The sequence below is a fragment of the Tenrec ecaudatus genome, chromosome 12 (genome assembly GCF_050624435.1).
Source record: "Tenrec ecaudatus isolate mTenEca1 chromosome 12, mTenEca1.hap1, whole genome shotgun sequence".
In the NCBI taxonomy this organism is placed as follows: domain Eukaryota; kingdom Metazoa; phylum Chordata; class Mammalia; order Afrosoricida; family Tenrecidae; genus Tenrec; species Tenrec ecaudatus.
This window is the reverse complement of record NC_134541.1, coordinates 134,965,437-134,992,136: the sequence shown is the minus strand read 5'-3', so window position 1 is coordinate 134,992,136 and position 26,700 is coordinate 134,965,437. Positions and strand designations below refer to the sequence as shown.

Genomic DNA, 26,700 nt, shown 5'->3' with positions numbered 1-26,700 from the left:
GCCCGGCTATCAAAAAAAGATATAGCGTCTGGGGTCTTAAAGGCTTGAAGGCAAATAAGCGGCCATCTAGCTCAGAAGCAACAAAGCCCAAAGAGAAGAAGCACACGGCCTAAGCGAATACAAGGTGTTGAATGGACCATGTAGCAGATACAAAGGAACAAAAACAATCATTGTGTGATCACCTTCCTCACATAATGGCTGAAGACGAAAGTGTGCATAAGCAAGTGTGGTGAAGAAGGCGGATGGTGCCCGGCTACTGAGAGATATAGCGTCTGGGGACTTAAAGGCTTGAAAGCAAACAAGCGGCCATCTAGCCCAGAAGCAACCGAGCCCACACGGAAGCAGCACACCAACATAGGTGACCATGAAGGACAGAGGAGACCAGGTCTCCAACATCAAAGGTGGGGTGGTGGTGAGAATCACATCACCGTGAAAGAGGGGGAGTGCATGATGGGGACCCAATGCCCACCTGTAGAGAGCTGAACACCCCTTCCAGAGGGGTAGTGAGGAGGAGATGGGCCACACAGGGTTCAGTGTAACAACAACGAAACTCAAAACCTTCCTCTAGTTCCTGAACGCTTCCTCCCCTCCTAATCATCATGACCCCAATCCTACCTTGCCTTGCGGACCTGGTTGTACCAGAGGATGTACAGCGGTGCAGTGGGGAGCTGGAGGCACAGGGAATCTAGGACAGACGAACCCTTCAACACCAGCGGTGGGAGTGGCGACACCAGGAGGGAAGGGCATGTAGAAAGGGAGAACCGATCTCGGTGATCTATGTGTAACCTCCTCTCTGGGAGATTGGCAAGGGGGAGGCGGGTGAGGGGAGACGCCGGGGAGTGTAAGATAAGATATAATAATTATTTATAAACTATCAAGGGACCAGGGGTGGGATCGGGGAGGGAGGGGGATGGGGGGGGGGGGGAAAAGGGAAACCGAGCTGATTCCAGGAACCCAAGTGGAAGGTGAATTATGAGAGTGACGAGTGCAACGAATGTATAAGGGTGCTTTGCTCATTTGATGTATGTACAGATTGTGATAAGAGCCTTATGAGCCCCAATAAAAAGATTTAAAAAAAAAAGAAAATGATTAGGGCAAAGAATGTACGGATGTGCTTTATACAATTGATGTATGTATATGTATATGTATGGATTGTGATAAGAGTTGTATGAGCCCCTAATAAAATGTAAAAAACCAAATTAATTAATTAATTAAAAAATTTAAATAAAAAAAAAAAGAAATAAAAGTCATTCACGTAAAAGTATCCTGACTGGATTTTTCATTTCCCAAAGTGAAAAAAATATGGGAAACTAACTAAACTCCTCACCCACGCAGGACCCTGTCTGTGTTTATATGTCCTTCTCAGCCTGCATAAAACCTGGCATTATCAAATTATAGACACGTCACTGTATATTGCAGTGGACAGCCCACTTCTGGCCTTCAGAGACTCAAGGGAAGGCAGTTTGGTGTGGATGGATGGGTGCATGCGTCTGGGTTTGCGTGCATTGTTTTGTGTGTGCGTGTGCATGTACACGCGTGTCCTATTTGTCATCTGTGTATGCATGTTCTGGATTTAGGGTATCTGAATTTTGTGTGGATGTTGGATGCGTTCCTTGGATGCCTGTCTGATGTACATGCTTGTGTATGTTCCATGTTTTCTGGGTCCGCATTCTGTGTACAGGCTGTGTGTTTATGGTCTTTTTCTAGTGTGTGTCCTTTGCTTTGTGGGTTATTTTTGTGTGGGTTTGTGTGTGCGTGTGTGTCCTCTTTGTGTGTTTGTGCTGTATTTTGTATGTCTATGTATACATTTCATAGCTAGGGGTCAGAATTGACTTGTTGGCAGAAAGTTCGGGGTATGTTTTGTATGTGTTCTGTGAGTGTGTGTGTGTGTGTGTGTACACCCCACCCCACCACTAAACGTCCGTCATTAAGAACCCCAGAGCACAGTTCTGTTATGACCCATGGGGGCAACTGTGAATCCACTTATGGGAAGTAGCCTGATCGTTGGTGGCTGGGAGCAGGGAGGAGGAAGAAAGCGAGTCTGATGCTGGGTCCAGAGAACGTGGTAAAAAGGGGGCATCAGCGGGTTCATGGGAGAATGGATTGAGAAGGTAGAGGGCATTTCCCATGGACCTGTTGAAGCCCCCTCTCTGAGAAATGGCCAGGTCCAGTGGGTGTGGGATCCGGGGCGAAGGTTCATCCCGCCTGCCCTTCTCCAACCTTCCATTCACTGGCCTTCACCACTAGCAGCTGGCCTCATCAGTATGCATGTGTTTTGAATCACTTAGGCGTGGTTGTGCCTTATTATGCAATCTCGGCGGTTCCTGGGGAAGCCGAGGACATTGTTGAGAGCTGGAGGGTCTGAGCGTGTCCTCCGATTGTCTTCCCTCTGGACAGGCTGCCCCCTGGGGACCAGGCCATCTTGCACATTAACTGGTTTGATACAAGCCCTGGCGAAAGGAACTGACATATTGGAGTCATGGGTTTAGATCATTTCAAAGCAATCTCTTCTCCTCCTGAAGACATTTCCCCATCCCCCTCCTGTAAGGCTCAGACAGGTCCTACATCTCCTTAATGGCTTCTGATGAATGCTACCTGGGACAGGATGAAACCTTTCAGCTGCTAATCTCACTTGGTTTGGTAGTCTTGGAAAGCCCTGTCCCTGTCTTCTCCACCCCCCTCGCCCCCGGCCCCACCTTCAGTGTAGTGATTGTTTGGGCCACAGCCACCCTCCCCTTCACACTGCTAATCCCCTTCAGAACCTTCAGGGAGGCTTGCTGCTCAGGTCCCAGGCCCTCGGACTGTGGTGGACCTGGCAGGTCACCTGGGGAGGACCTCACAGAGGTGGACTCTCACCCGGGTTCGTCTCTGATCCAGGCACGCTATTTGGCTGGAAGCTGGCTGAAGGCAGGGTCCTCGGGTGGTGAGAGCTCCTGCACTTAGCTGCCAATGGAAAGTTTGGCGGTTCAATCCTACCCTGAGGTGCCGTGGAAGAAAGGCCTGGCAATCTGTTACTGAGAAATCAGATGGAGCCAGTTCTGCGCTGACTCGCGTGGGGCCCCATGAGGTAGAGACAATGGCAGGTGGGGCGCAGGCTGACTTTTTGATGATTCAGAATGCATTGGAATCTTGGGGGTGTGGGGTCTGTGAAAGCTGAGGATGCTGGGCTGTACCCTGGAGCCTCTGATACAGTGGGGCTGGTGTGGGGCGGGGACCCAGATGTACACTCTCAGCAGTTTCTTGTGATTCTTTTGTGGCTGGGTGGGTACCACCGGGCTATGAGAACTCAGCTCTGGGCAGCCTGGGGTTCCGGTCCCTGACCACAGTTTGGCCTTGAGACATCACCCATGCTCAACCGAACTTGAAAGTGCAGGCAGGAGCCAGGGGAGTCCAGGAGGGTCTCCACTAAGTGAGAGGCAGATGCATACCCCCCTCTGCGCCATCTGCTCTGGATTAGCCCAGGTGTCCACTCAGAGAGGCCGGTGCTGGTCCGAGGGGGTGATCCCCAGGCTGGGGTCTGCCTGGCGCTATGATGAAGACCTGCTAAAAGTAGTGGGGGTGGGGGTGAGGTCTGGGTGTCCGGTCTGTCCATGAACTCTGGAGGCCTCCACTTCCTTATCCGGTAATGGGCCGGTGTCTCCGCTGCTCCCCAACCACCCCGCCCCTATGGTCTTCGTCCACCATGGGGCGCTCTCCCCACTCAGGAACCTTCTTGCCTTGGCGGTGGCGTTGCTGTTGTCGTTGTTGTTGTGTGCTATCGAGTGAGTTCCAGCTCAGAACAGCCCTGCGCGCAGCACAACGAGACACTGCCTGGTGCTGCACCAACCTCCCTATTGTTCCCCTGCCTGCGGCCATTGCTGCCCATCCAACCCCATCGCCTGAGTCCACTGCTGTAGGCACTGGTGTCCATCCAATGTGTCAAGCGCCTTCCTCTCTTTCGCTGCTCCTCTACTTGACCAAGTAGGATGCCTTTCTCCAGGGGCTGGTCTCTCCTGACAACACACTCTCAGTACGTGAGACGATGGCTCGTCATCCTTGCCTCTAAGGAGGACGCTGGCCATTGCCATCCTGAAATCACTTGTAGCTCCGTCTCCTCCAGCTCAGGGAAACACCAGGGGATGCCTGAGGAGCACTGGGCCCCACAGGCTTTTCTAATGGCTGCTTGGTGGTAGTGGGGGGCGGGGGAGAGGTAGCCAAGCCTTTCTTCTGAGGCACCTCTGCCAGGATCTTGCCCTCTGACCTTTCAGTGGGGCGCTGAGCATGTTCACTCTGCACCGTATGCGTGTGCAATGGGGGCTCCTTGAAGCTGGCTGAGCTTACTCAAATCTCTCGTCCTTCCAGTTGGAGAACGAGTAAGTAGAATAAAGAGAACAGGCTCCACTGCCTCCATTCAGGGCTTCCCTTCCCACATAAGGCCCCGTGACAAGTGCGTCCTCAGTCCTGTTCAGGCCGCAGGTCCTGCTCAGCCAGCTGACTTCCACGGCTTGGCTGCTTCCACCCATGGGTGGTCACATTAGGCCCTCGTTCAGTCATTCATCTCACCCATGTTTAGCAAGTGTCTTGTGTGTGTCAGACACGGGTCAGCATGCTGGGGGCACCGAGGGGAACAGAGATTGTGCCCCACGGGCATGCCGCTAGCGAGGAGAGGAGACCCCCAAACAGACAAAACAGGGAGTCCATGCTACGGTCGGGGGAGCGGTGGTCCAGGGGCAGAATCCTCCCCACCTGGGCAGACGACTCGGTTAAATTTCTGGCCAATGCACAGGAGTAAGTCAACAGGCTTTGCTACCAAGACATTTCATTAAGCAAAGAGCTCAAAGGAGAACCTGTGGTTTCTAGACTTATCGCCCGTCTCAAACCCAAAGTCCAAACACAGCCACTACTTTAGAGTCTGCTCCTACTCACAGTGACCCCGTCCACAGGGGAGAACTGTCACTCCTTATGGGAGTGGAGAGCCCCAGCTTTCTCCCACGGAGCATCTGATGGGTTTGAACTGCTGACCTTGTGGTTGGTAGCCCAACGCGGAACCACGACACCACCAGGGCAACCTACACTCCCAACTAGGTGTATGGAATTCAGAAGGCTGTCTTTCCATCTCTCTACCTCTTCCCCGAAGAATCCCACACTCTGCGACTGGCACCGGGCCAAAGTGGCAGTGCTGGCGTCCTGGAGAGACCCGACGCCTACTCTTTCTCAAGGTTGAGTTGGGGAAACAAAAAGAAGGTGAAGGGGCAAGATCCATGCTGCAGGGCAACCAGGGCAAGGCTGCCCGGGCGATTTTGTAGGACAGCCCTTCCCTTGGCAACCTCAGACAATAAGCAAGTGCGTAATTCCTCGTGAAAATTTCCTGGTCTTTTCCTCACCAGAGGAGTGATCGATTTTCCTCACACTTCTTCACAATAACCTCCATGACCGCCCTGGGTCCTCTGAGAAAAGTCATCCAAAACGACCCTTTGGAGTCCCCACAAAGCGCTTACCATAACCTTCTGAGTCAACCTGTCCACCTGAACTGAACTGGCCCCGGCAGATGCCTTCAGAAACCACTGGTCTGACTGGACCTTTGTTCTTGGTGGGGACCCAGGCTTCAGAGGAGACTCAGGCCAGGGTATGACGGAGAGAACTTGTCTGCAGCCCCCCACTGATCGCAAAGCTGTGCTCAAACACACATTGTGTGGACTCCCTCGCGCATGCAATGACCTGGGATCTTGGCAACCAGACTTCTTGCCTTACCCTCCCTACCTCAGGCACAGCCACCCCACCTCCCGCTCCCCGCCCACGTGCCAGTGGAGGCTTGTGCAGTGCTAGGATACTGAACAGATTTCGGCACGATTGCCCAACTACGAGAGACCAGGAAGCAGGGCCTGGTAATCTACTTCCAAAAAGCAGTCAATGAAAACTCGATGGATCACCAAAGTCCGTCCCCCGGCAGGTCTTGCGGGTGGTGCGGGGGCAGGAGCAGGATGGCGCTTTGTCCTGGGGTGCAATGGACGGACCGAGTGGCAATGAGCAGCCAGAGCATGGCCTGTTAGAAGCAGGTAGCGGTGTGGGGAAACAAAACCAAACAACAAGCAACAACACAGCCGCTGTTGCTTCCGGCTCCTGGTAGACGCCATGGGTGGAAAGGTCCTCCACGGGGTGTCTGCATGATTTGGGGAAGCAGACCACTAGGCCTTTCTTCCGGCATGCCTTGGGTGCATGTGAACCCCTATCTTTGTAGAGTCCTACCGGTAGGCATGAGAAAGTAGTAACAGGGCTGGGATTCAAGTTCAGCTACCAGTCAAGTATCCACATCTCCACCAGTAGAATACAAGAAGTAGGGGGTAAGGAATGGTCACTGCATCAGCTGGGCAGCATGGACAGGCTTGGACTGGCTGGGCTTTCCCCAGAAGCCTCTGCAAACTTTGCTGAGGAAAGAGCCTGCTGCCCAGGGGGACGGCACAGGAAGACTCTCCAGCCATCTTTAAGAGGGTGTGGCTTTAGCATCCAGGGAAAGGCCCTGCTCCTTCTCTACCGCCCCCTCCAGCCCTGGAGAGATCCAGAGGGCTGAGGGACTGAAAAGCACGGGTCCCTAGTGGTCATGCCTTAGGCTGCTATCTGCAAGTTTGGCAGTTCGAAAACACCAGCTGCTCCGAGGGAGAAAGACGAGGCTTTCTATTCCTGCAAAGAGTTACAGTCTCGGAAACTCACAGGGGGCAGTTCCACCCCATCCTATCGGGTTACCATGCATCAGAGTCGACTCAATGGCAGTGAGTTTGGAGGGATGCCCCAGGCCGCTCAGGTGCAGAGAGCTGGCTCGGGTTGGCACGGGTACCTCCAGGGGGCTCCTATCTGCTTAGACCAAGGGAGAAAACTCCCTGCTGTCAAGCTGATCCCGGCTCACCATGACTCGACTCTTCAGGGCCAAGTAGAACTGCCCCTGTGGGTTTCTGAGACGGTGCCTCTTTGAGAGGAGCAGAAAGCCTCGTTTTTCAACGAAGGAGCGGCTGGCAGTTTCAAACTGCCGCCCTTGCGGTTAGCAGCCCGACACCTCAACCACGATGTCTCGAAAGGAGAGCAGGTAGCAAAGGATGCTGGGTGAAATCCAATCAGTGCTAAGCCTTATGACTGTGCCCTGAGCTGTTGCCAGCAAGCCTATTTCCCAGGGACCCACTGATGCTGGGGTGTCGCCCACTCACACGTTGGCTCCCCTGCAGCAGATGCTACCACAGGGCAGTAGGGACCGCTCCAGGCAGGACCGCAAGGTTGCTCTGCACCAGTGAGGGCCAGCCCTCAGGGGCTGGTTATCTTACCTCTAAGATGCACACCAGGGGTTTCCGGCTTTTATTTTATCTTTCATTCTTTAAAAAAAATTTCCAGTTTCTTCCTCTCTCTCTCTCTTTTTTTTTTTTTTTGCCCCAAGCGAGAGCTCAAGCATGACTCCATCTATTAAAATATATTCAGAGCGGAGCTGATCCAGGGTGGAACGGGGCTCTTCTTCCTTACTCCTGTCCCTCTCCGATCATCTCCCCTGGACCCTGAAGCTTTTCTGAGCATGGAGGGTCCTGCCAAAGCTGGGCCGATGCTTCCTGAGCCTAGGGAGGAGGCTGGGAGGCTGCAATGCGTACCACCTCTCAAAAGGCACCCAATGGGAGACTCCATCTAAGGGGGCCTGCAGGGCTCATTATAAATTGGCTCTGCCAGGCCTTTGTGACTAACACGATTGGGCACTTTTTGGTCAGTCTTGGACATGCCACGAGCTGAAGCCAACAAGCTCTCTGGCTGCAAACAGAGCTCCCGTGGCTCGGTACAGCCCGCGTCACGGTACTTCAGCTTACAGGGCTTGGCAAGGCCTGCACTTGTCACAGCCGGAAGCTCTGTGTCCACCCAAGTCATCGCGTAAGCTGCATCACTTCTCACACTGTGTGCTCACTCACTCTGTGCCGCTCCTGCTCGGCCTGTCTCACCCCCTCTCATCATGCGACCATGCTCCACATGTGCCGTCCACCCCCACCCCCCGCCGTCAAGGTCACTCTGATGGCCCTGGGAGACCCAAACAGTCGTGGGTCCTGCATTCCTGCAGTCTCTGTTCTGCTGTCCTGGTCTGGAAATGAGCCACAAGATCTCATGGTCTGCTTGTATCTGGGGCCACCTTTTCGCTGGTGATGCCTCTGTGTGTGCTTAGTGGGTGGCTCTGCCATGTACAAAAGCCCCAAGCAGGGAGCTAATGGGCTTGTGATATGTACCTCAGTACACGCAGGGTGGGCGAGCCTTATGGGGGAAAGGCACCTGTGTGATAAGTGCCATTCGGGCCTGAGCCATAGCTCTGTTAGGCGTGAGTTCAAGGCCAATGAATCTGGCAAAACAAAGTCACACTCACGGCCACAGTCCATTCTGACTCATAGCAACCCTGCAGAACAGAGCAGAGCTGGCCCCGTGGGGCTCTGAGGCTATAGATCTTTATGGGAGCAGAAAGCCTCATCTTTCTCCCTCAGAGGGGCTGGTGGAGTTGGCTGCCCAACTCTTAGCCCACTATGCCAATAAGGCTCCTCAATTCATCCACTGACAAACCACACTCACTGCCAGAAGCCCGATAAGACAGAGTACAAGCGCTCCTTGGGTTCCCACGACTTTAAATCTTTCCAGGAGAAGAAAGCCCCATCTGTCTGCAGTGGAGCAGCAGGTAGGCTTGAACCGCTGACCTTCTGGTTAGCCCAGCGTGTATCCCATTATTTCACCAGAGCTCATTTTAGTTCACACATTCACACACACAAAAAGAAAACAAAACTCACAGCCAGTGAGTCCATTTCTACTCACAAGGACTCTACATGACAGTATAGAATTCGTTACCCTTGTGGAAAGTCTCATCTTCTTCCTGCAGAGCCATTGCTGGTTTTGAACTGCTGACTTTACAGTGAGCAGCCCAATGTGCAACCTGACACATCACTGGTGCTCCCAGCGAATCAACCAAATGAAACCACAGTCACCACCTTTGCGCTGATTCCGACTCAGAGCAACCCTATAGGCGGGCTACTGGTTATGCATTGCGCTGCTCACCCCAAGGTCAGCAGTTTGAAACCACCAGTTGTCCCAAAGGAGAAAGTCTAGGCTTTCTATTCCCATAAAGGGTTACAGTCTCCCCGGTGCTCCAAGATGTGAATGCAACATGCTGGCATGGAGTAGGGAGCCAGTGGAGAGGTCTGAGGGGCCAGCCCCAATCCCAACTACGTGGACAGCTGCCCCTTCCCCCAGAAGGATTTATTTCAGAGGACAGCACTGAATCTGCAGCTCAGGGAGAGGGACATGTCTGATCAAAGGACACTGGAGCAAATGAAGGGAGAGGAAGAGAGAGTGGGCACATCCTGGCCCACCAAGCTCGACGACAATATTCCCGCTCATAGAAGCCAATCCACAGAGAATACCATATGGCCAGCCCCACTACGAGACACGACATCTCTCACTGACCCATAGCCCTATGGGTCAACACTGGAGACACAGTGTGGGAATTGTGCCTGATCTGATCCCACCACACCGAGGAAAAACACTAATGATGTGCAACAGAAAAGCAAGGGGAACAGAGAAACAAAGTCCCTAGGGAATACCAAAAATAGACTCTGGGGCCAGATCTTGGCACCCCATAAGACTCAACCAGAAAGTACTCCTAAAGGCAAACAAACAGTCCTTGAACTAACTACAAGCTTTTATTTTTTTGTTTGTTGTTGTGATTTTTTGTTTGTTTGTTTTGTAATTGGCTTTTTGTTATTGTTGTTTTGCTTTCTTTTGTTGCTTGGTTTTGCTCTGTCTTGTTTTTGTGCATGTTATTATCTCTGCAGGTCTGTCTAAATAAGATAGGCTGGATGAACAATCTGGAGGAGAAAACAAAGGGACAGACAGCTCCGGGGGGTCATGGGAGATGGGGAGGTGGGGGGAAAGGAAGTGGTGTTAATAAACCCAGGGACCAATGTACAACAAGTGATCCAAATCGGTGGTGAGGAAGGTGTAGGAGGCCTGGTAGGGCGTGATCAAGGGTAATGTAACCAAGAGGAATTACTGTAACCCAAAAGAAGGTTGAGCATGATAGTGGGACAAGAGGAAAGTCAAAGAAAATAGAGGAAAGAGCTAGGAGGCAAAGGGCATTTATAGAGGTCTAAAAAAAGGCATGTGTAGATGTAAATATATTTATGTATGAGGACAGGGAAATATACTTATGTGCATATATTTATAGGTTTAGCAGATGGACATTGGGCCTCCACTCAAGTACTCCCTCAATGCAAGAATACTATGTTCTATTAAACTGCCATCCCATGACACTCACCTTCCTGACATGATCGCTGAAGACAAAGCAGGTGCATAAGCAAATGTGGTGAAGAAAGGTGATGGTGCCTGGCTATCAAAAGATATAGTGCCTGGGCTCTTAAAGGCTTGAAGGTAAACAAGTGGCCATCTAGCTCAGAAGCAACAAAGCCCACAGAGAAGAAGCACACCAGCCTGTGTGATCATGAGATATCAAAGGGATCAGGTATCAGGCATCAAAGAACAAAAAATCGTATCATTCTGAATGAGGGGAAGTATGGAGGAGTATGGGGTGGGGACCCAAAGTCCATGTGTAGGTAACTGGACATCCCCTTATGGAAGGGTCGCGGGGAGGAGACGAGCCAGTCAGGGTGCAGTATAGCAATGATGAAACATACAATTTTCCTCTAATTCCTAAATGCTTCCTCCAGTCCCCCACTATCATAATCCTAATTTTACCTTACAAATCTGGCTAGACCAGAGGATGTACATGGTACAAATGGGAACTGGAAACACAGGGAGTCCATGGTGGATGATCCCTTCAGGACCAGTGGAGAGAATGGTGATACTGGGAGAGTGGAGGGAGGGTGGGATAGAGAGGGGGAACTGATTACAAGGATCTACATATAACCTCCTTCCTGGGGGACAGACAACAGAAAGGTGGGTGAAGGGAGACGTCAGACAGTGTAAGATATGACAAAATAACAACTTATAAATTATCAGGTGTTCATGAGGGAGGGAGAGCAAGGAGGGAGGGGGAAAATGAGGAGCTGATGCCAGGGGTTTACATGGAGAGCAAATGTTTTGAGAATGATGAGGGTAGTGAATGTACAAACGTGTTTCACACAATTGATGTATGTATAGATTGTGATGAGTTGTATGAGCCCCCAATAAAATGATAATTAAAAAAAGAGTAACAGTCTCAGAAAACCCACAGGGACATGTCTACCTTGTCCTGTAGGCCCTGTATGAGTGAACCCACAGTACATATTCTATAAGGTATCCCTAAGCAGAACCACATATAGAGAAAGGTGACATGTGGAGGGAACTGTGGTGGCCAGAGGTTTGCAGGAACCTGACCCTGCATTTCCCAGGAGCAGTGGAGACATGCTACCTATGGAAGCGTAAGTACCTCAGGCTGGGACAGCTGACTGCAATTTCATTGCGAGAAACACTCGAGGAGACAAAAAACAAAACACCTGAATAGGATGGGGACAGAACTCTTTGCTTAATGCAGCAAATGAGTTACCAAGATCCCCGCCCCCTCCTTCAAAAGGAGTGTGAGCCCTGGTGGGATCGTGCATTAAGCTGTTGGACTGCTAATCTTAAGATCAGAAGTTCACACCCACCCATCTTTCTGAGGGAGGAAGAAAGGACTGGCAGCTTCCACAAAGAGTTTCAGTCTTGGATCCCCACAGGGCAGTTCTACTCTGTCCCACGAGGTCACTAAGAGCCGGCATGGACTTGACAGCAGTCGATCTGACGGATGGGTACCAACTTTCTCAGAGTGAGGCTGTTCAGAGCCGTCGTATCAGCAAGGTTGTTGCTGCTAAGTTGACATTGAGTTGAGTTTGGGCTCATGAAGACCCCATGCGACCCTGCAGACAGAGTAGTACTGGCCCGCTGGATGGTTTTCCAGGTGGTCCCTGTGACCGGATTGATTTCCAGGTCTTTCGTCCATGGAGTCATTCAGTGAGCTCAAACTCCCAACCTTGTGGTGAGCAGTTGAGTATTTGAACCACATGGGCCACCATTTTGCCATGCGCCAGAATAATGGAAAGCCAGAAGGCCCAACCAAAGATGACTCAGAGGCCCTGCCCCCCAACATGAGGAAGCCAGGAGGAAAGGGGCCGGCTCACCAACCTTGATTCCAAGTTCTATGTTTTCTCCTCCGTACACATCCATCCCGGGGTCGAGAAGACCAATCTCACCGAAGAACTTCCTGTTGACCACGAAGGAGCAGCCGATCATGGCCGGCGTCCTGGGGAAAGAGAGAAGTTCTCGTTCAGAGGCCAACACCAGCCTGAGAGGGTGCTGGCTGGAAGCCGAGAAACAAACTACCTCCCCTGAACACGCTTTACTTCAGGGCCCCCCTCTTCAAGACAGTTACCTCTGAGTTTCAAACAAAGTTGGGGATATTGAAGTAGCCAGAGTAACCTGGCTCCTTCCTGGATGTGGCCTCACACAGCAGAGGGGACTGTGAACTTGAGACCCTGGGCCCTCGCTCTGGTGCCCTCTAACTTTCTAGGGCCAGCAGAGGACGCCAGGAGGTGAGGCTCAAGATGGAATGATGGGGCGTGGCACAAAACTAGGGAGGGGCGGATCAAGAGGGAGGGTCTGATCCTCCACCTATAAGGAGCTCCTACAACTCAAGGAAATCCAAGAAAAGAGGCAGAGGACTCCCATCGCCATTTCACCCAAGAGGACACACAGCTGGCCAGTAAGCGCATGCAAAGAGGCCAGAGGCCGTTCATCTTTTTAAAACACTGTCTTGCCGTTGAGTGAATTCGGACTCACAGTGACCCGAGAGGACCGAGTCGAACTCCACCCAGGGCTCCCCAGGGGGCCATCTTTAGGGGAGCAGACGGTCTCATCTTACTCCCCTGGCGGGTGGGCCCAACAGCCAGCCTTTCGCATGGCAGCAGACAGTAGCCGTGCGTGTGCTTCATTGCTGTGCCACCGGGGAAATGTCCATCAGCATCACCGTGCTTGAGTGGCGGTGACACAAGGCCAACCCAAACAAACAAAACCCAACCGCGCCCAGGGAGCATCAGCTGCGGAAGAGGAGGTGGAGGCACGGCGGGCCTCTTGCCCTGCTGGTGGGGACAGCTAGCAGCCACTCCTCCCTGTGCCTTCCATTCCAGGTGGAGGGGATCCAATGGCTGCTATGGAAACAGGTTGACCGCATGGCCCAGCCATCAAGCCCAGTCCTGGGTACATATTCCCAACCGCACTAAAAGCAGGGACTCAGACAGGCAGATGGGCACTACTGTCCCTCGCAGCACGTTCCCCAAGGGCCCAAAGGTGGACCAACCCAAACGCCCAACAGACTGGTAGATAAAAACACGTGGCGCTCCCGTATAAAGGAGTACCGCTCTGCCGTCCAGATAAATGAAGCCCTGGTACGTTGGTACGGCATGCTCATGTCCTCAGTCTTTAAAGGCGAGGCTTGAAGTTCAAATCCACCCAAAGACACCATGGTAGAAAAGCCTGGTGTGGGCTTCCAGAAGAGACCAGCCACTGAAAATTGCAGGGACTGTATGAATCGAAGCGGAAACGGATTTAGTCTGGAAATCCTCCTCACTGGATTCACAATCAGAGGTGGAAGGAAGGAAGGAAGGGAGGGAGGGAGGAAGGACTCCAGGGAGTGGGAGTGCAACTCCACACACACACACACACACACACACACACACACCATCCCCCCACCCCTCTGCCATGAGTCAGTGTCCACTCAACCGGTCTGCTACTCGCCATCTGAATTGAGCCCAGCCACTCACAACCAGGCCACTCTGCTCCACAAACGAAGCTCTCAGTCCCAAGGAAATTGATAGAGTACTTGTGGGGATTAGACAAAGGGAGAGATACTCCCGGTGTAGAGAGGAACTCAATTCGCATTACCACGGGCTGCTAAAAGGATAAACCTCTGTCTTGGAAGAAGTACGGTGTGTTAGTATGGGTAAATTAGGGAAACAAATCCACAGAAACTCATATGTATAAGAGAATTTTATATAAAGGGTAAGTGCACATCAAGAAAACATCCCAACCCAGTGCTGTCCAAGCCCACAAGTCCAACATTAGCCCATATTTCCAACACCAATCCACAAAGACCTCCATCTCACAGAACACACCCAATGATGCCGACTGCAGAAGGAAAGCCGAGTCAGTGAGTATGTAAGCATCTCAGCGCTGGCAGGGGTCTCCACATGGCTGCTGCAGCACCCAGGGTTGCATTGGGGTAGGTTCATGCGGCCTCTCCTTGGGGATGTCTTACAGGGAGTGAGCATTGCCAGCTGAAGCAGGGAACTGGCTAAGACAGCTGCACCCTGGTCTGACCATCACAAAGCAAGAGACTCGAGAACTAGAAAGGTGAGGCTCATTGAGCCATTTATCTCTCAGCCCTTCAATTAATCCCACATGTGTTTATCAGCCAGGTTGGCACAATAAACTTTAGCTATCTCGTATGGCCAGAATGCTCCTTAGAGGTCAGAATGGTGAGATGTTATCTTCCATACTTGGGACTTGTTGTCAGGAGAGACCAGTCCCTGGAGAAGGACATCGAGCTTGGCCAAGTGGAGGGGCAGTGACAAAGAGGAAGGCACTCAAGGAGGTGCATGGACACAGTGGCTGTAACAATGGGCTCGACATAGGAATAACTGTGAGAATGGCACAGGACCAGGTAGTGTAAGGGGTCGCTATGGGTCAGAACCAACTCAATGGTTCCTAACAACAATAGTAACAACAACAACAACAATTATATGCACCCTCTTGCTTGGGGGCCTTAGCCAGTGTCTTCTCCAAGCAATAAGAAGAAGCTGGCATTTTTCACGCCTTCCAAGGGGCGTCTGCCCTCTGCTAGTGTGGTGGTCCCTCCCTGCACAGACTATCCTGGGGGGAGAGAGAAGGCTCCATTGGCAATCAGTGTTTCCTCTCAGTGAGATGTGCAGCCCGGAAAAGCATGCTGTGGGCCTATCACTCCCGGCCCTGGCTAACACATTCAGACATGGGCAACGATCCCAACGCAGTTCACACTTTCTTTGCTTTTCTGAAACTTCAACTTGAGACAGTGTCTCCTACATCTGTAGGCTCAGGCTGCCAGTTTGGTGGTGCCAACTGCATATGGTTGGCTAGTAACCTGAAGGCTGGCAGTTTGACACCGCGGAAGACAGTCCCCGTGGTCTTCTTCCATACAGATCACAGCATGGAGGGGGTATGCTGTTCACAGCTGGGGGTCTCCATGCACCAGAGGCCGCTGGTCTGCTGTTTGGGTGTGTGGTGGCTCCAGCACATAGACAAGGGAGGGGAAGGCAGAGGCACAGTGGAGACATGAGCCACGTGGGGTGCAACTGCCTGGTGACCTTGCACTCCACTTGCTGAGAAGCTTGGCTCTGCTCTCTGTGCCTGGGCTGGGGGAGGGTCGCCTGTATCTGTGGCATCAGCCCCTCTTTACTCAGATGGGGTTAAGCAGGCATCTGTCCTTGGCAACCAAACGACTACAAAATCGATCAACTGTGATGGTTCAAGTGATGTTTCAACTTGGCTAGGCTCAGAGTCCCGCGGCTCTGGCCAAACACTAGCCTCCTTGCTGTTCGGTTCTTTAATGTCACATAATATATTGGCCTTCCAAAAGGTCGTCCCCAGTCCGTAATGTCAGGTAACTGAAAGCCGTCATGTCATGTAAGGGAATGAAATGAATGCCGTGCCATCCGCTTCCACAAGGTAATCTAATGTAATGCAGCCATCGACTGAAAAGAAGCGTTCAGGCTACAGATAGGCATTTGGTGGTATGTGCTCTCTCCTTCGCCACACTGCACTTTCTCCACTGCCTGGCATACAGCTCGTGAGATCTGACCAGCAGGGATCTCCAGCCTGCCAGCCGAGAGTGGGTTTGGGACTCACTAGCCCCCAAATCAGCATAAATGAATCCTTTGAGGTCATACACACTCTCTCTGTGTCATGATGCTGTCTGTCTATCTCTCTATCATTATCTATCTATCTATCTATCTATCTATCTATCTATCTATCTATCTATCTATCTATCTATCTATCTATCTACATGCCTGTCTATCTGTCTGTCTATCATCTAGGAACCCTGGTGGTGAGTGGCTACACGTTGGGCTGCTTATCATAAAGTCAGCCGTTCTAACTCCCCAGCTGCTCCTCAGGAGAAAGCTGAGACGTTCCGTTCCTGTAAAGAGTTGCCAAAGGGGTAGTTGGACACGGTCCTAGAGGGTCACTAATGAGTCAGAATTGACTTGAGGGTAGTGAGTTTGAGATCTGTCTATACTCAAAACACCATCCAGCCAATGGCCATCCAGCCAATGCGAACGAACCCAGGACAGGGCAGGCCTGCCCCTGTGGGGCTCTGACAGGAGCACGTTCTAGCAGTACAAGAGCCCCATCTTTCTCAGAAGCATATCTCATAATGATAAATAGGGACCCTGATGGTGCGGTGGGTTTCGTGTTGGGCTACTGACCCACCACATGTCCTCTGAGGGACAAAGGAGTCTTCTGTGGAGTTATAGCCTCACAACCCCCCAGGGGCAGTTCTTCCCTGTCCCATAGGGTGGCTTCCCATAGGACAGAGGTTCTCAACCTTCCTTATGCCATGACCCTGTAATACAGTTCATGTTGTGGTGACCCCCCCAACTATAAGATTCTTTTTGTTGCTGCTCCATCACTGTAATTTAGCTATTGTTATGAATTGGATGACCCCAGTGAAAGGGTCATTTGATCCCCAAAGGGGTTGAGACACGCAGGTTGAGAACCACTGCCCTAGGCGCTTCTTGGGTGTGCTGGAGTCACTGTGAAGGGGTGTGTGTGTGTGTGTGTGTGTGTGTGTGTGTGTGTGTATGCATGGAAGCAGCCCGGAGTTCACTCAGCTTTCTAGGGAGCACTGCCTAAGCTGATCAAGAAATTCCGTTAAATGAGAGCAATCTCACTAAGAACCTGTGCAGGGACCCTCTGACAGTTGCACAGGTAATATGCACGTCATTAAGATCCCCCTCCCAGACTTGGAGTGGTCCCCATTCCCCATCAGTGCCCAGAACAGCACCAGGCTTGGCCCAGGGCAAGCTCAGCTGACCTTGTGTGAGCCCAGGTCCACGAGGTGGGCCCTCAGCACCCATGGATCAGATGCACAGAGGTGTGGCCCTAGGACTCCTCCAGGCCCAGAGGCCTGCCTGACTGGGCCTCATGCTCCTGGTGGGAAGGGTTCTGAGAACCAAAGGATCAGGGAGCAGCTCCAGCTAGTGATGGGAAGGGGGAAAAGGAAGGAGAGGGGCAGGGAAGAGAAGATGCAGGGAAAGGAGGGTGGGGAAGAGATGAGGAGAAGGAGGGGGAGAGACAGGAAGAGGAAAGGAAAGGAGAGAGGTGGAGGGGAAGAGAGGGCAGGGAGGCTAGGCAGAGACAGGGAGGGAGAACAGGGAGGGCAAGGAAGGAAGGAAGAGAGAAGAAGGAGGGGGGAGGACAGAGAAGAGAGGGGACGAAGGGAGGGAAGGAAAAGAGGGAGATGAAGGGGGTTAGATAGGGAGAGATGGGGTTGAAATGGTGAATGCAAAGGGAGGGAGCAGGAAGACCAGAGGGAGGGAGGGAGGGGTGAGAGGTGGGGATGGGAGGAGAGGGCTGGGCTTCAGGAGGGCAAGGCTGGCAGGAGGAGGAAGTGGAAGGAGAGAGTGAAGGGGGCGGACCAGAGGTCTCTGGCTTTAAGAAAGCACTGCCCTCTGGGATACACTGTCCCTGTCCTGCAGCCTGACCTCCTGATGGTCGGGGACTGGATCTGGTGTGGTTGTGGCCCTGATGGGGAGGAGAGAGGCTGTCTGAGTCTGCTTCCCTGGAGCCCTGTCTGCCAGGAAGCAGCTGAAGTCAGCACATTGAAGGGGCCCCCTGTCAGAACCTCTCTCTTTCCCAGGCCTGGGCAGGAGGCCCCTCAGCAGCTTCCATTCATGGGAGCGGATCTCGGGGACTGTCTTCCTAGTGGTCTGGCTTCATCTGGAGGTGCTGGGGAAATCTGTCAGCCAGGGTGACCCTGCAGGTATTGGACACACTGGCGAGGAAGCTCCCAACAGCAGAACATCAGCCCCCACCCCATCACATGACAGGTCGGCACAGGGAACAGTGGTACAGGTATCACACTACCTCCCACCTGAGATCACTGATGGCTCATTGCAGCTCAGCGGTCTCAGGGAATGGACTAACTGACATCCCATGGAAGATTTCTGGGTGCTTGTAGCTGCCAGGCACTAAGAATCCCATGGGTGGGGGTGACTGATTTCCCAGAATCCTCAGCTGGCACAGTTTAGCCATTTAATGCGCAGACTTGCACGGGCCTGGGGGATGCATAGAGATGCCAGAAGGCTGAGAAAGGCTGCCTTCTTAAAAATCCAGGGCTGGATCCTGTAGGAAAATATCTCACCAGAAAATGGACCCCTGAGGCCAGCGCTCCATCCGCCCGTTAAACGCAGAGAACATTTCCCTCTCTCTTGCAGGGAAGACAATTCCTGGCAATCACAACTTCCTCCTGCTTGGGGAGGGGCTGCTGGGACAGGGTGGGGGTTACTGAGAGCTGTTCGTTCCTCCTGACGGGCTGCCTCTGCCCAGGCTGGTTTGAAACAAAGACCCCCTTAGCAACTCCTAGGTCAGTGGTTCTCAACCTCTGGGTCGAGACCCCTTTGGGGGGTCAAACTACCCTTCCACACGGGTGGCCTAAGACCATCAGACAACCCAGAAAGCTGAGTTTTTTTTCCAGCACATTTTTAATGCAGTTTTTGTGGTAAAATTAGGTGCTTCAGCTGATATACAGGTCGGCTTAGACACAAGTATATATGGTATTTCCGATGGTCTTAGGAACCCAGACACCGCTCCTCTATCCATCTCCAGGCAGGTCCGCTCACATGCAGATATGCCCACCTATGAGTACTCAGCAGTGAAGACTGTTACCCAGGCTACACCATGCTTCCAGACAAAATTACATTTATTTGTCATTAGAAGTAAATATTTCACAGTATAGAATGACATTGTTTTGTGATTCACCACAATGTTTTAATGATGTTCAGTTTGTAACAGTGAAAATACACCCGGCCTATCAGATATTTGCATGACGATTCATCACAGTAGCAAAATGACAGTGATGAAGTAGCAATGAAAATAATGTTGTGGTTGGGGGTCACCTCCACATGTGGACCTGTATGAAAGGGGTGTGGCTTTAGGAAGGTTGAGAACCACCGGTCTAGGGAGATGCTTCCTTTTCTCAGCCTAAGGCTTTTGTTCTTTGCTAATTTTAGCCTCTTGAAGGAGCCCTGGTGGGGCAGAGGTTTAGGGGCTGGGCTGCGGGACTGCAAAGTCGGCGGTTTGGGCCCACTGGCAGGTGTGAGGGAGAAAGAGGAGGCTGGCTGTGTGTGGAACTTACATAACACCCTGTAAACTTGAGCAAAGGGGTGGAGGCTAGCCTGTCAATCAGATCATAGCCAATCATCCCACTGGCCTGTGGTCTTCCTGCATTCAGCATCATTGCATGGGTTGTGTGGATCTGAAGAGGAATTTATAGACTGGCATTGGACACATGGGCTAATATCAGACTCATAGACTTGATTTGGACTGGGCTGGGATGTTTTCTTAATATAAAATTACTCTTTATATAAAACTCTTTCAGGAGGGATGGGAAAAATGAGGAGCTGATACCAAGCGCTCAAGTAGAAGGAAAATGTTTTGAGAATGATGATGGCAACAAATGTACAAATGTGCTCGATACAATGGATGGATGCATGGATTGTGATGAGATGTACGAGCTCCCAAGAAAATGATTTTTTTAAAGCGCTCTTTCCTGTACACACGCGAGTGTCCGTGAAGTTGTTCCTCCAGTCCACCCAGAGGAACACACTGTTCCTGGAAAGTTTCCTATCCCCCAGGACCCACGGGGCTGTTCTTCCTGGTCCTCTAGGACACGATGAGTCAGAACCGCCTCCTTGGTAGTGCTTTGGTTTCTTGGTCAAGGTTTCCCTGGTGGCCCTTCCGACTGCCAGATCAGGGGTTCTAAGCCACTACTCGCTTCCAAGAAAGATGAGGCTGTCTTTTCCTGTCAAGGTGTGCAGAGCTATGAGTGCCTGCCACAGCAGGTAGGGAAAGGTAAGGTGAGGTACTCAGGTGCAGAGGAAGGCGGGGAACACACACAGTCTCCTCCTCATCCATCCAAAGCAGCCTCGTTGTCCGGGAGTCCACTCTGAGCGCCCCCTTCCCCCCAGATGTATCAGTGCTCCATAGGGTTTTCAAGGACTGATTTTTAGGGAAGGACCTCGCCAGGTCTTTCTTCCCAGGTACCTCTGGGTAGACTCACATCTGAGCGGGGCACGTGAATCATTTGCACTCCCTGGGGGCTTATCCTCCATGAAAGGGCAATAATGACCCCGTGTGCCACCTGAAGGGCTTCAGACTAGCAATGCCAAGGAGAAGGCAGCAGGGTCCCTGGAATGCTGCCTGCTAGCTAAGCAGTGGCCTTCAGACAAGGGCGGCCACTGGGCGTGGCGACTCCAGAGGAATCTCCCTACTGAGAAACTCAGGGTCAGCAGTCTCCTCAGGACGCCCTCTCATTAAACACAACACCCGTCACACACCTGCGTCGGAAAACACCCCTCAACCGTGGGCCACCGGGTGCCCCAGAGCCTGGTCCAACCAAAGCAATTGCGTTCATGGTTAAAACAAGACCCCACAGCTGTCAGGCAGGTTTGCTTATTTCAAGGCTAGGTTCATCGTAAAGGAACCTGGTGGGGTAATGAGTTACATGTTGGGTTGCTAACTGAAAGGCAGGTGGTTCAAACCCACCGGTCACTCCCTGGGAGAAAGATGGAGCTTTCTAATCCTGTAAAGATTTACAGCCCCGGGAGCGCACTCACTTGGGGCAGTTCGTGCGACTCCATCCGACAGGCTGGCTGTGAGTCAGAGTTGATGACTAGGTGACAGTGAGCGTGTCTGACATCCACAGCCAAACGGTCCTAAGAAAAGGCAGCCCCTGCGGTCCGGTATAGAATTCTCGGTGCCCTGCAGGAGACCCTGGTTCGATTCCTGACAAGGGAACTCACATACAGCCACCGCCTTTATCTCCGTAAGGCCTGTATGTCGCTATGAGGGTGAACTGGGTTCAGCAGAGAGGAAAATTGGACTAGAAAGAAAGGTCCGGTGGGTGATGTACTTTTCAAAAACCAGCCAACGACAACCCCATGAAGCGCACTAGCCCAATCTACAACTAACTGACCACGGGGACGCCGTGGGACCGGGCACTATTTCCATTGCTCGCCATCTGTCCAGAGCCAGCAGGGCGGTGGTGAGCAATAACAGCCCTGAGAACGTTGCTGCCGAGAGGTATTGGGGCCATAGCGCCTCTGTGCCCAACAGAACCAACGCGACCCGGTCCTGCACCGCCCTCTCCTGTGTTATCGCTGGGGGCTCTGCTGCAGCCCCTGTGCCCATCCATTTCCTCTAGGTCTTCCTCTATTCCGCTGCCCCTCCCCCATGCCACTGTGTAAAAAGAAGCACACTAATGCTACAGGGTCATTTCTTTTGAAATACCTGGGGAGCCTTTTCCATTCTGAAGCGGTCCTTTTGTTCTGAGGCAGCTGTGTCCTTGCAATGGGTTGAGACTAGTAAGAGCTGGCATGGAGGGGGTGGCGGAAGGCGGGGGGGTGTGGGGGCGGGCGTGACACAATTTTCCATTGTGACTATGAAAACCAGAGGCTTGAAACCAACTTCCGAAACAACAGCCTTAGTCGCGGACTCTCGAGAGTCGAAGTCAAGCATCAGAGGGATGGAAGCGTGGCCTTCTCCCTTCCCAAAGCCGCCCTCGGAATGATCAAGGACTTCCGCCAGCTGGACAAAGCAGAGAGGAGGGTGGCAGCACGGCCATGTCCTCTCTCCCAGCCCTCCCTGATCCCCTCTAAGCGTCACCCAGCAGCTTTTAAAAATCACCTGTGCTCCATCTACATCACAATGGCTGAGAGGCGGGAATGAGTCCACTCCAGCCAGCGCGGTGTGTGGAGGCATACACAGAAGGCCACGCCGGTGCCACACAATAGCATCTCAGCCACAGAGAGGAAGAGCACTCTGATGCTCACTGCTCCCACAAAGGTGGACCTTGGAAGGATGCTGCCGGAGGAAAGGAGTCGAACCCACAAGGACGAATGCTGGGCGTTCCCAGGAGTGTGCGGTGCTCCATAGGCACGAAGCTCTGAGTTGGCCAGCCAGCAAGCAAACCATAGAGGAGGCCAGCGTTTCCTGGTGGGGGTAGGCATTGTTGGACGGTGGGGGGCACTGAGTTTTCTTTTGCGGGGATAGAAAGTTTGGCCAAGATCCAGGCTGGTGCGGCTAGCAAAAGATAAAACGTTTGGGCTCTCAAAGGCTTGAAGGTAAACAAGTGGCCATCTAGCTCAGAAGCAACAAAGCCCACATGGAAGAAGCACACCAGCCTGTGCGATCACGAGGTGTCGAAGGGATCAGTTATCAGGCATCAAAGAACAAAAAAATCCTATCATTGTGAATGAGGGGGAGCGTGGAGTAGGGACCCAAAGTCCATCTGTAGGCAACGGGGCATCCCCTCACAGAAGGGCCATGGGGATGAGATGAGCCAGTCAGGGTGTAGTGTAGCAACGATGAAACATACAACTTTCCTCTAGTTCTTAAATGCTTCCTCTCCTCCTCAACTATCATGATCCCAATTCTACCTTACAAATCCAGTTAGACCAGAGGATGTACACTGGTACAGATAGGAACCGGAAACACAGGGAATCCAGGGCGGATGATCCCTCAGGACCTGTGCTGAGAGTGCCAATACCAGGAGAGTGGAGGGAGTGTGGGGTAGAAAGGGGAAACCGATTACAAAATCTACATAGAACCCCTTCCCTGGGGGTGGACAACAGAAAAGTGGGTGAAGGGAGACATCAGACAGTGTAAGATATGACAAAATAATATCAAGGGTTCATGAGGGAGGGGGGAATGAGAAAGGAAGGGGTAAAATGAGTTGCTGATGCCAACGGCTTACGTGGAGAGCAAATATTTTGAGAACAATGAGGGCAAACAACGTACAAATGTGCTTCACACAATGGATGTATGTATGGATTGTGATAAGAATTGTACGAGCCCCCTATAAAATGATTTAAGAAAAAAAAAGACCTGGTCTGGTGGTTGTGCCACATGACTGATGTCACTGATTCCGTGGGATTGCACCCCCCCCCCCCCCAACAAACGTCCTGTTGGCAAATGCGGCATCGACATGTTTACAGGGATAGATACAGTCACCCGTGTGCACTCTCTCCCTGATTAAAACAGGTCTCTACTGGTGTCTGATTCCGAGGGGCACCCAGGGGTAAGAAGTGTGGAGATGTGGAAAGTGGCAATGGGGTGGTCAAGGCGTCTGACTTCCTCTAACCTCAGGAGAGGGAGAGAGAGCCATCACCAACATCAGCCCAACGCTGTTCCTGAGAAGTGGAGTCAGACAGGCCTTCCTTCTCTATCCTTTTGCTGATTCTTAACACCAGCCATCCCTCCCTAGGCACTTGCTACATTCCTGCTGGTTTCAATTCACCTGTCGGAGTAATCACACCAACTCAAGACAGTTGGGTTTATTAGGAAAGTAACAGGTTGCATACAATTCAGGATCAGAAACCATTCAGGAGACAGTTCTTTGATCAGAAGAGTCTCTTCTCAGCGGTTGTCACAGGCAGGTTTCTTTCTCTCTGCCCTTGGCCTGGACTCCGCCTTGCTTAGGAAAGTGTTACAAAGCTCTTTAATTGCTAATGAGCGCTTGGGGGCCTCTCACCTGCCTGCAGGCACTCAGTTCTCACCCTGTGAGTTGATATATCCTCCATCACTACCTACTTTGTGGCTCATCCTCTGCTGACAGCTTCTTGCTTCCCTGCACCATCTCCAGGGTTGCAGCTCTCTGTGGTGTGTGCATTTTCTGGGTGTAGGAGGTTCTCAGCACAGGGTCCCCTGATCTAAAGGATGCAGATGTACTCTGCTCTCATCTCTTCTTCCTGTTGGTAGCCAAGTACCCCCTCTGCTCAGAGATGGACTCTCTTTTCAGTCTAGAGTCCAGTGGATATCAAATGGGGTGGTGGTGGTGGAAAAATCTTAAGAGAGGGAGGAGTGAGGCCTTCCCAGGGGGAGTTTTAGCCTCAGCTTCCTCCTCTGGATGGAATTCTGGGGGTGGAGAGAGAAATCCTGCCCAAAGCTTAAGAACATGAAGGCAAAAGAGATGGGTGCTTTGCTTCCAGCCTCGGACGGAGTGGGGAGGAAGACTTCTTTGAAGGCGACTGGGACAGTGGACCAGGACAGCCAAGTGATGGACAAAGAACAGAAAGTACTGCCCCCAGGGCCCCCATCCAGCGACGGACAAGCAGGAAATCCTGAAGAAACATACCAGTGGGCAGGACCACCAACTGTCCTCGAGTTAACTTTGAGCCCAGGTGCGTCAGTGTAAGACTGAGCCCCAAGCAGTTTTCAGTGACCAGTTTTAAAAATGTAGGTTGCCAAGGCCTTTCTTCCAAGGCACCGCTGGGTGGATTCAAACTTCAAGTTTTCAATCAGCAGCTAAAGAGGTGGCACACGGTTAACCAGGATGGTGAACGGGAGGATTTATGAGACAGAAGGGCACAGATTGGGTAGCGACTGCGCCTGGAGTTGAGGATCAGGACCAAGGCCATCAAGCAGTGAATACAGAGGGGACAGAATCCTCAACACTGGCAGGTGTGGAATGAGCCAGGGGACCCTGGAATGGCCCAGAGGGCAGCTCTGACTCTCAGACACCCTGTTTCCACCTGTGGAGAGGCCCCATGGTGGCTGACTCCCCCTCATTGCTGGGGAATGCAGTGGGCAGAAAACCTGTACGGGCCGAGGGAGGTGGAGCCCCTTATAAGAAAGCCCGCTTGAATCCTGGTTTGATGGAAGCGGAAAGAGCTGGTGTTTTCAATGAAAAGCAATGGAATGACCTTGAAGCGACGGGATTCATTTCCTCCTCCATCATTAGTGAAAACACAGGCTGCAAGCACGCTGACTTCTGAGACGGAACAAGCAAGTTATTGTATTTTACATCTGACTCGTGACTCCGTGGAAAGCCCACAGGAGATGTCAGCATACTTAGAGGGATCAGTGGACTGCCCAGAGAATCCCACAGAAGACCAGGAGAGAGAGAGAGAGAGAATGAAGCGGGGGGAGGGGGTGGGGATGTGTGTGTGTGTGTGTGTGTGTGTGTGTGTGTGTGTGTGTAGAAGAACAAAGGATTCCCATAAGAAAAGATTTTTCTGCAAAGTCAGTTAGCAGTCCTACCCACGAGTCTTCACCACACACGCAATGCAAGTCTTTGGATTTAGAAATCCCATTGCTGGGAATTGATCCTAAGGAATAACCATGGCATCTGTCTCTGAGAATGCCCGGATGAAGTGATTTGACAAGAAGACCTGGGCAACATGCTTTAAAGATCTGAGAAAAACCATCCCAGGGCTAACAAAATTGGCAGGTGGGCTGAGATGTGTCTGAGGCTGGGCCAAGGAGAGAGGAGGGGAGGTCTGCATGGGGTCTGTTTGGGCTCTGAGGCAGGTGGTGGTCCAGAGATGAGTCAGCTGAATGGGTGTCCCTGGCAAGGTTGAAAGACACTGGCAAAGTCAAAATCAGATGTCAGGTGTTGGGAAACTGGTACCCGACCCTCAAACTACCATAAAAGTAATGGTCCACTGGAAGTAAGTTGCCCTCCTCCCTGAGATGTCAAGCCCACGTCCCTTCATCTGGGGGGTGCCGAGAAGATCAGCCCTTAGATTTCCACGGAGGAGTGCTGGGATCAAATCCACTTGTGGAACCATGGAATACGTCACGTGGCTCTTCCGTGATCTTTGGGTGTATTTCTTCTTTTCCGATGGGTCTAGGTGCCTTTTCGGATGGGTCTGGGAATGAGAATGTAACGGAAGATGCTGATAGGATTGTATAATTTAAATATGATTGAATTGTGTAATTCAAGGTTAATTGGAGTTGTGAAAACTTGAGCTTTAACATGGGGGTTTGATCAATTTTGCCAACCTACTGGGTAGAAAATGATCCATCTCAGAATGAGGAACAGGAGATCTCATGACCCTCAAGAAAGAAGAGCAAGTGGAGCGCATCCTTTGGACCCCAAGATCCCTGAGTGCTGGACCTCCTTGATCCAGGAGGAGATCTTTGACATGAGAGAACATTAGCAGCAGAGACAGTAGTGCCAAAAGCATGCCACAGATTGGTGGACTTCCCAGCCCACAGAGTAAGTCAAGCTGTGTGTCTATGGGCAGGAGGCTCACTTGAGGGGTGGGATACCTCCAGGCACTTAATCGGAGGGTGGGTGGGGTGGGTGGTGAGTTTGCTGACCTATAGAGCAAGAGTTGAGCATTGTGGTAGTTACATAATCTGTTGTCAATTTGAGACTTAAGATTTAAGGGGGAGAGTTTAGCCTGTCAATCAGGTCACAGCTTGATGACCCCATTTACAGGTGCGAAGGAGATAATTAGCTTGCTGGAGGCAGGACACACTCTCAATTTCTGGGAGACATTGCAGCTGACAAGACACACAGAGCTACACCAGTGGCCTGAACTGAAGGAGCCACATAGACAGTCCTGCCAATGCTGAGATGCCTTTACTACCACTGGACCCACAAGGCCTTCCATCCACTGGCCTCTGATCTTCCTGTACTCGGCGGCATTGCATGTG

The 26,700-nt window shown here is 51.9% G+C and overlaps 1 protein-coding gene across 1 annotated transcript in view; it reads right to left on the bottom strand.

Moving 5' to 3' along the window:
• GALNT17 (polypeptide N-acetylgalactosaminyltransferase 17) overlaps nt 1-26,700 on the bottom strand; it is a 389,162-nt gene that overhangs the window by 59,894 nt on the left and 302,568 nt on the right. The window contains exon 6 of the mRNA XM_075528539.1: nt 12,133-12,250. Coding sequence (XP_075384654.1) covers nt 12,133-12,250 — 118 coding nt within the window. The remainder of the gene's footprint in view (nt 1-12,132; nt 12,251-26,700) is intronic.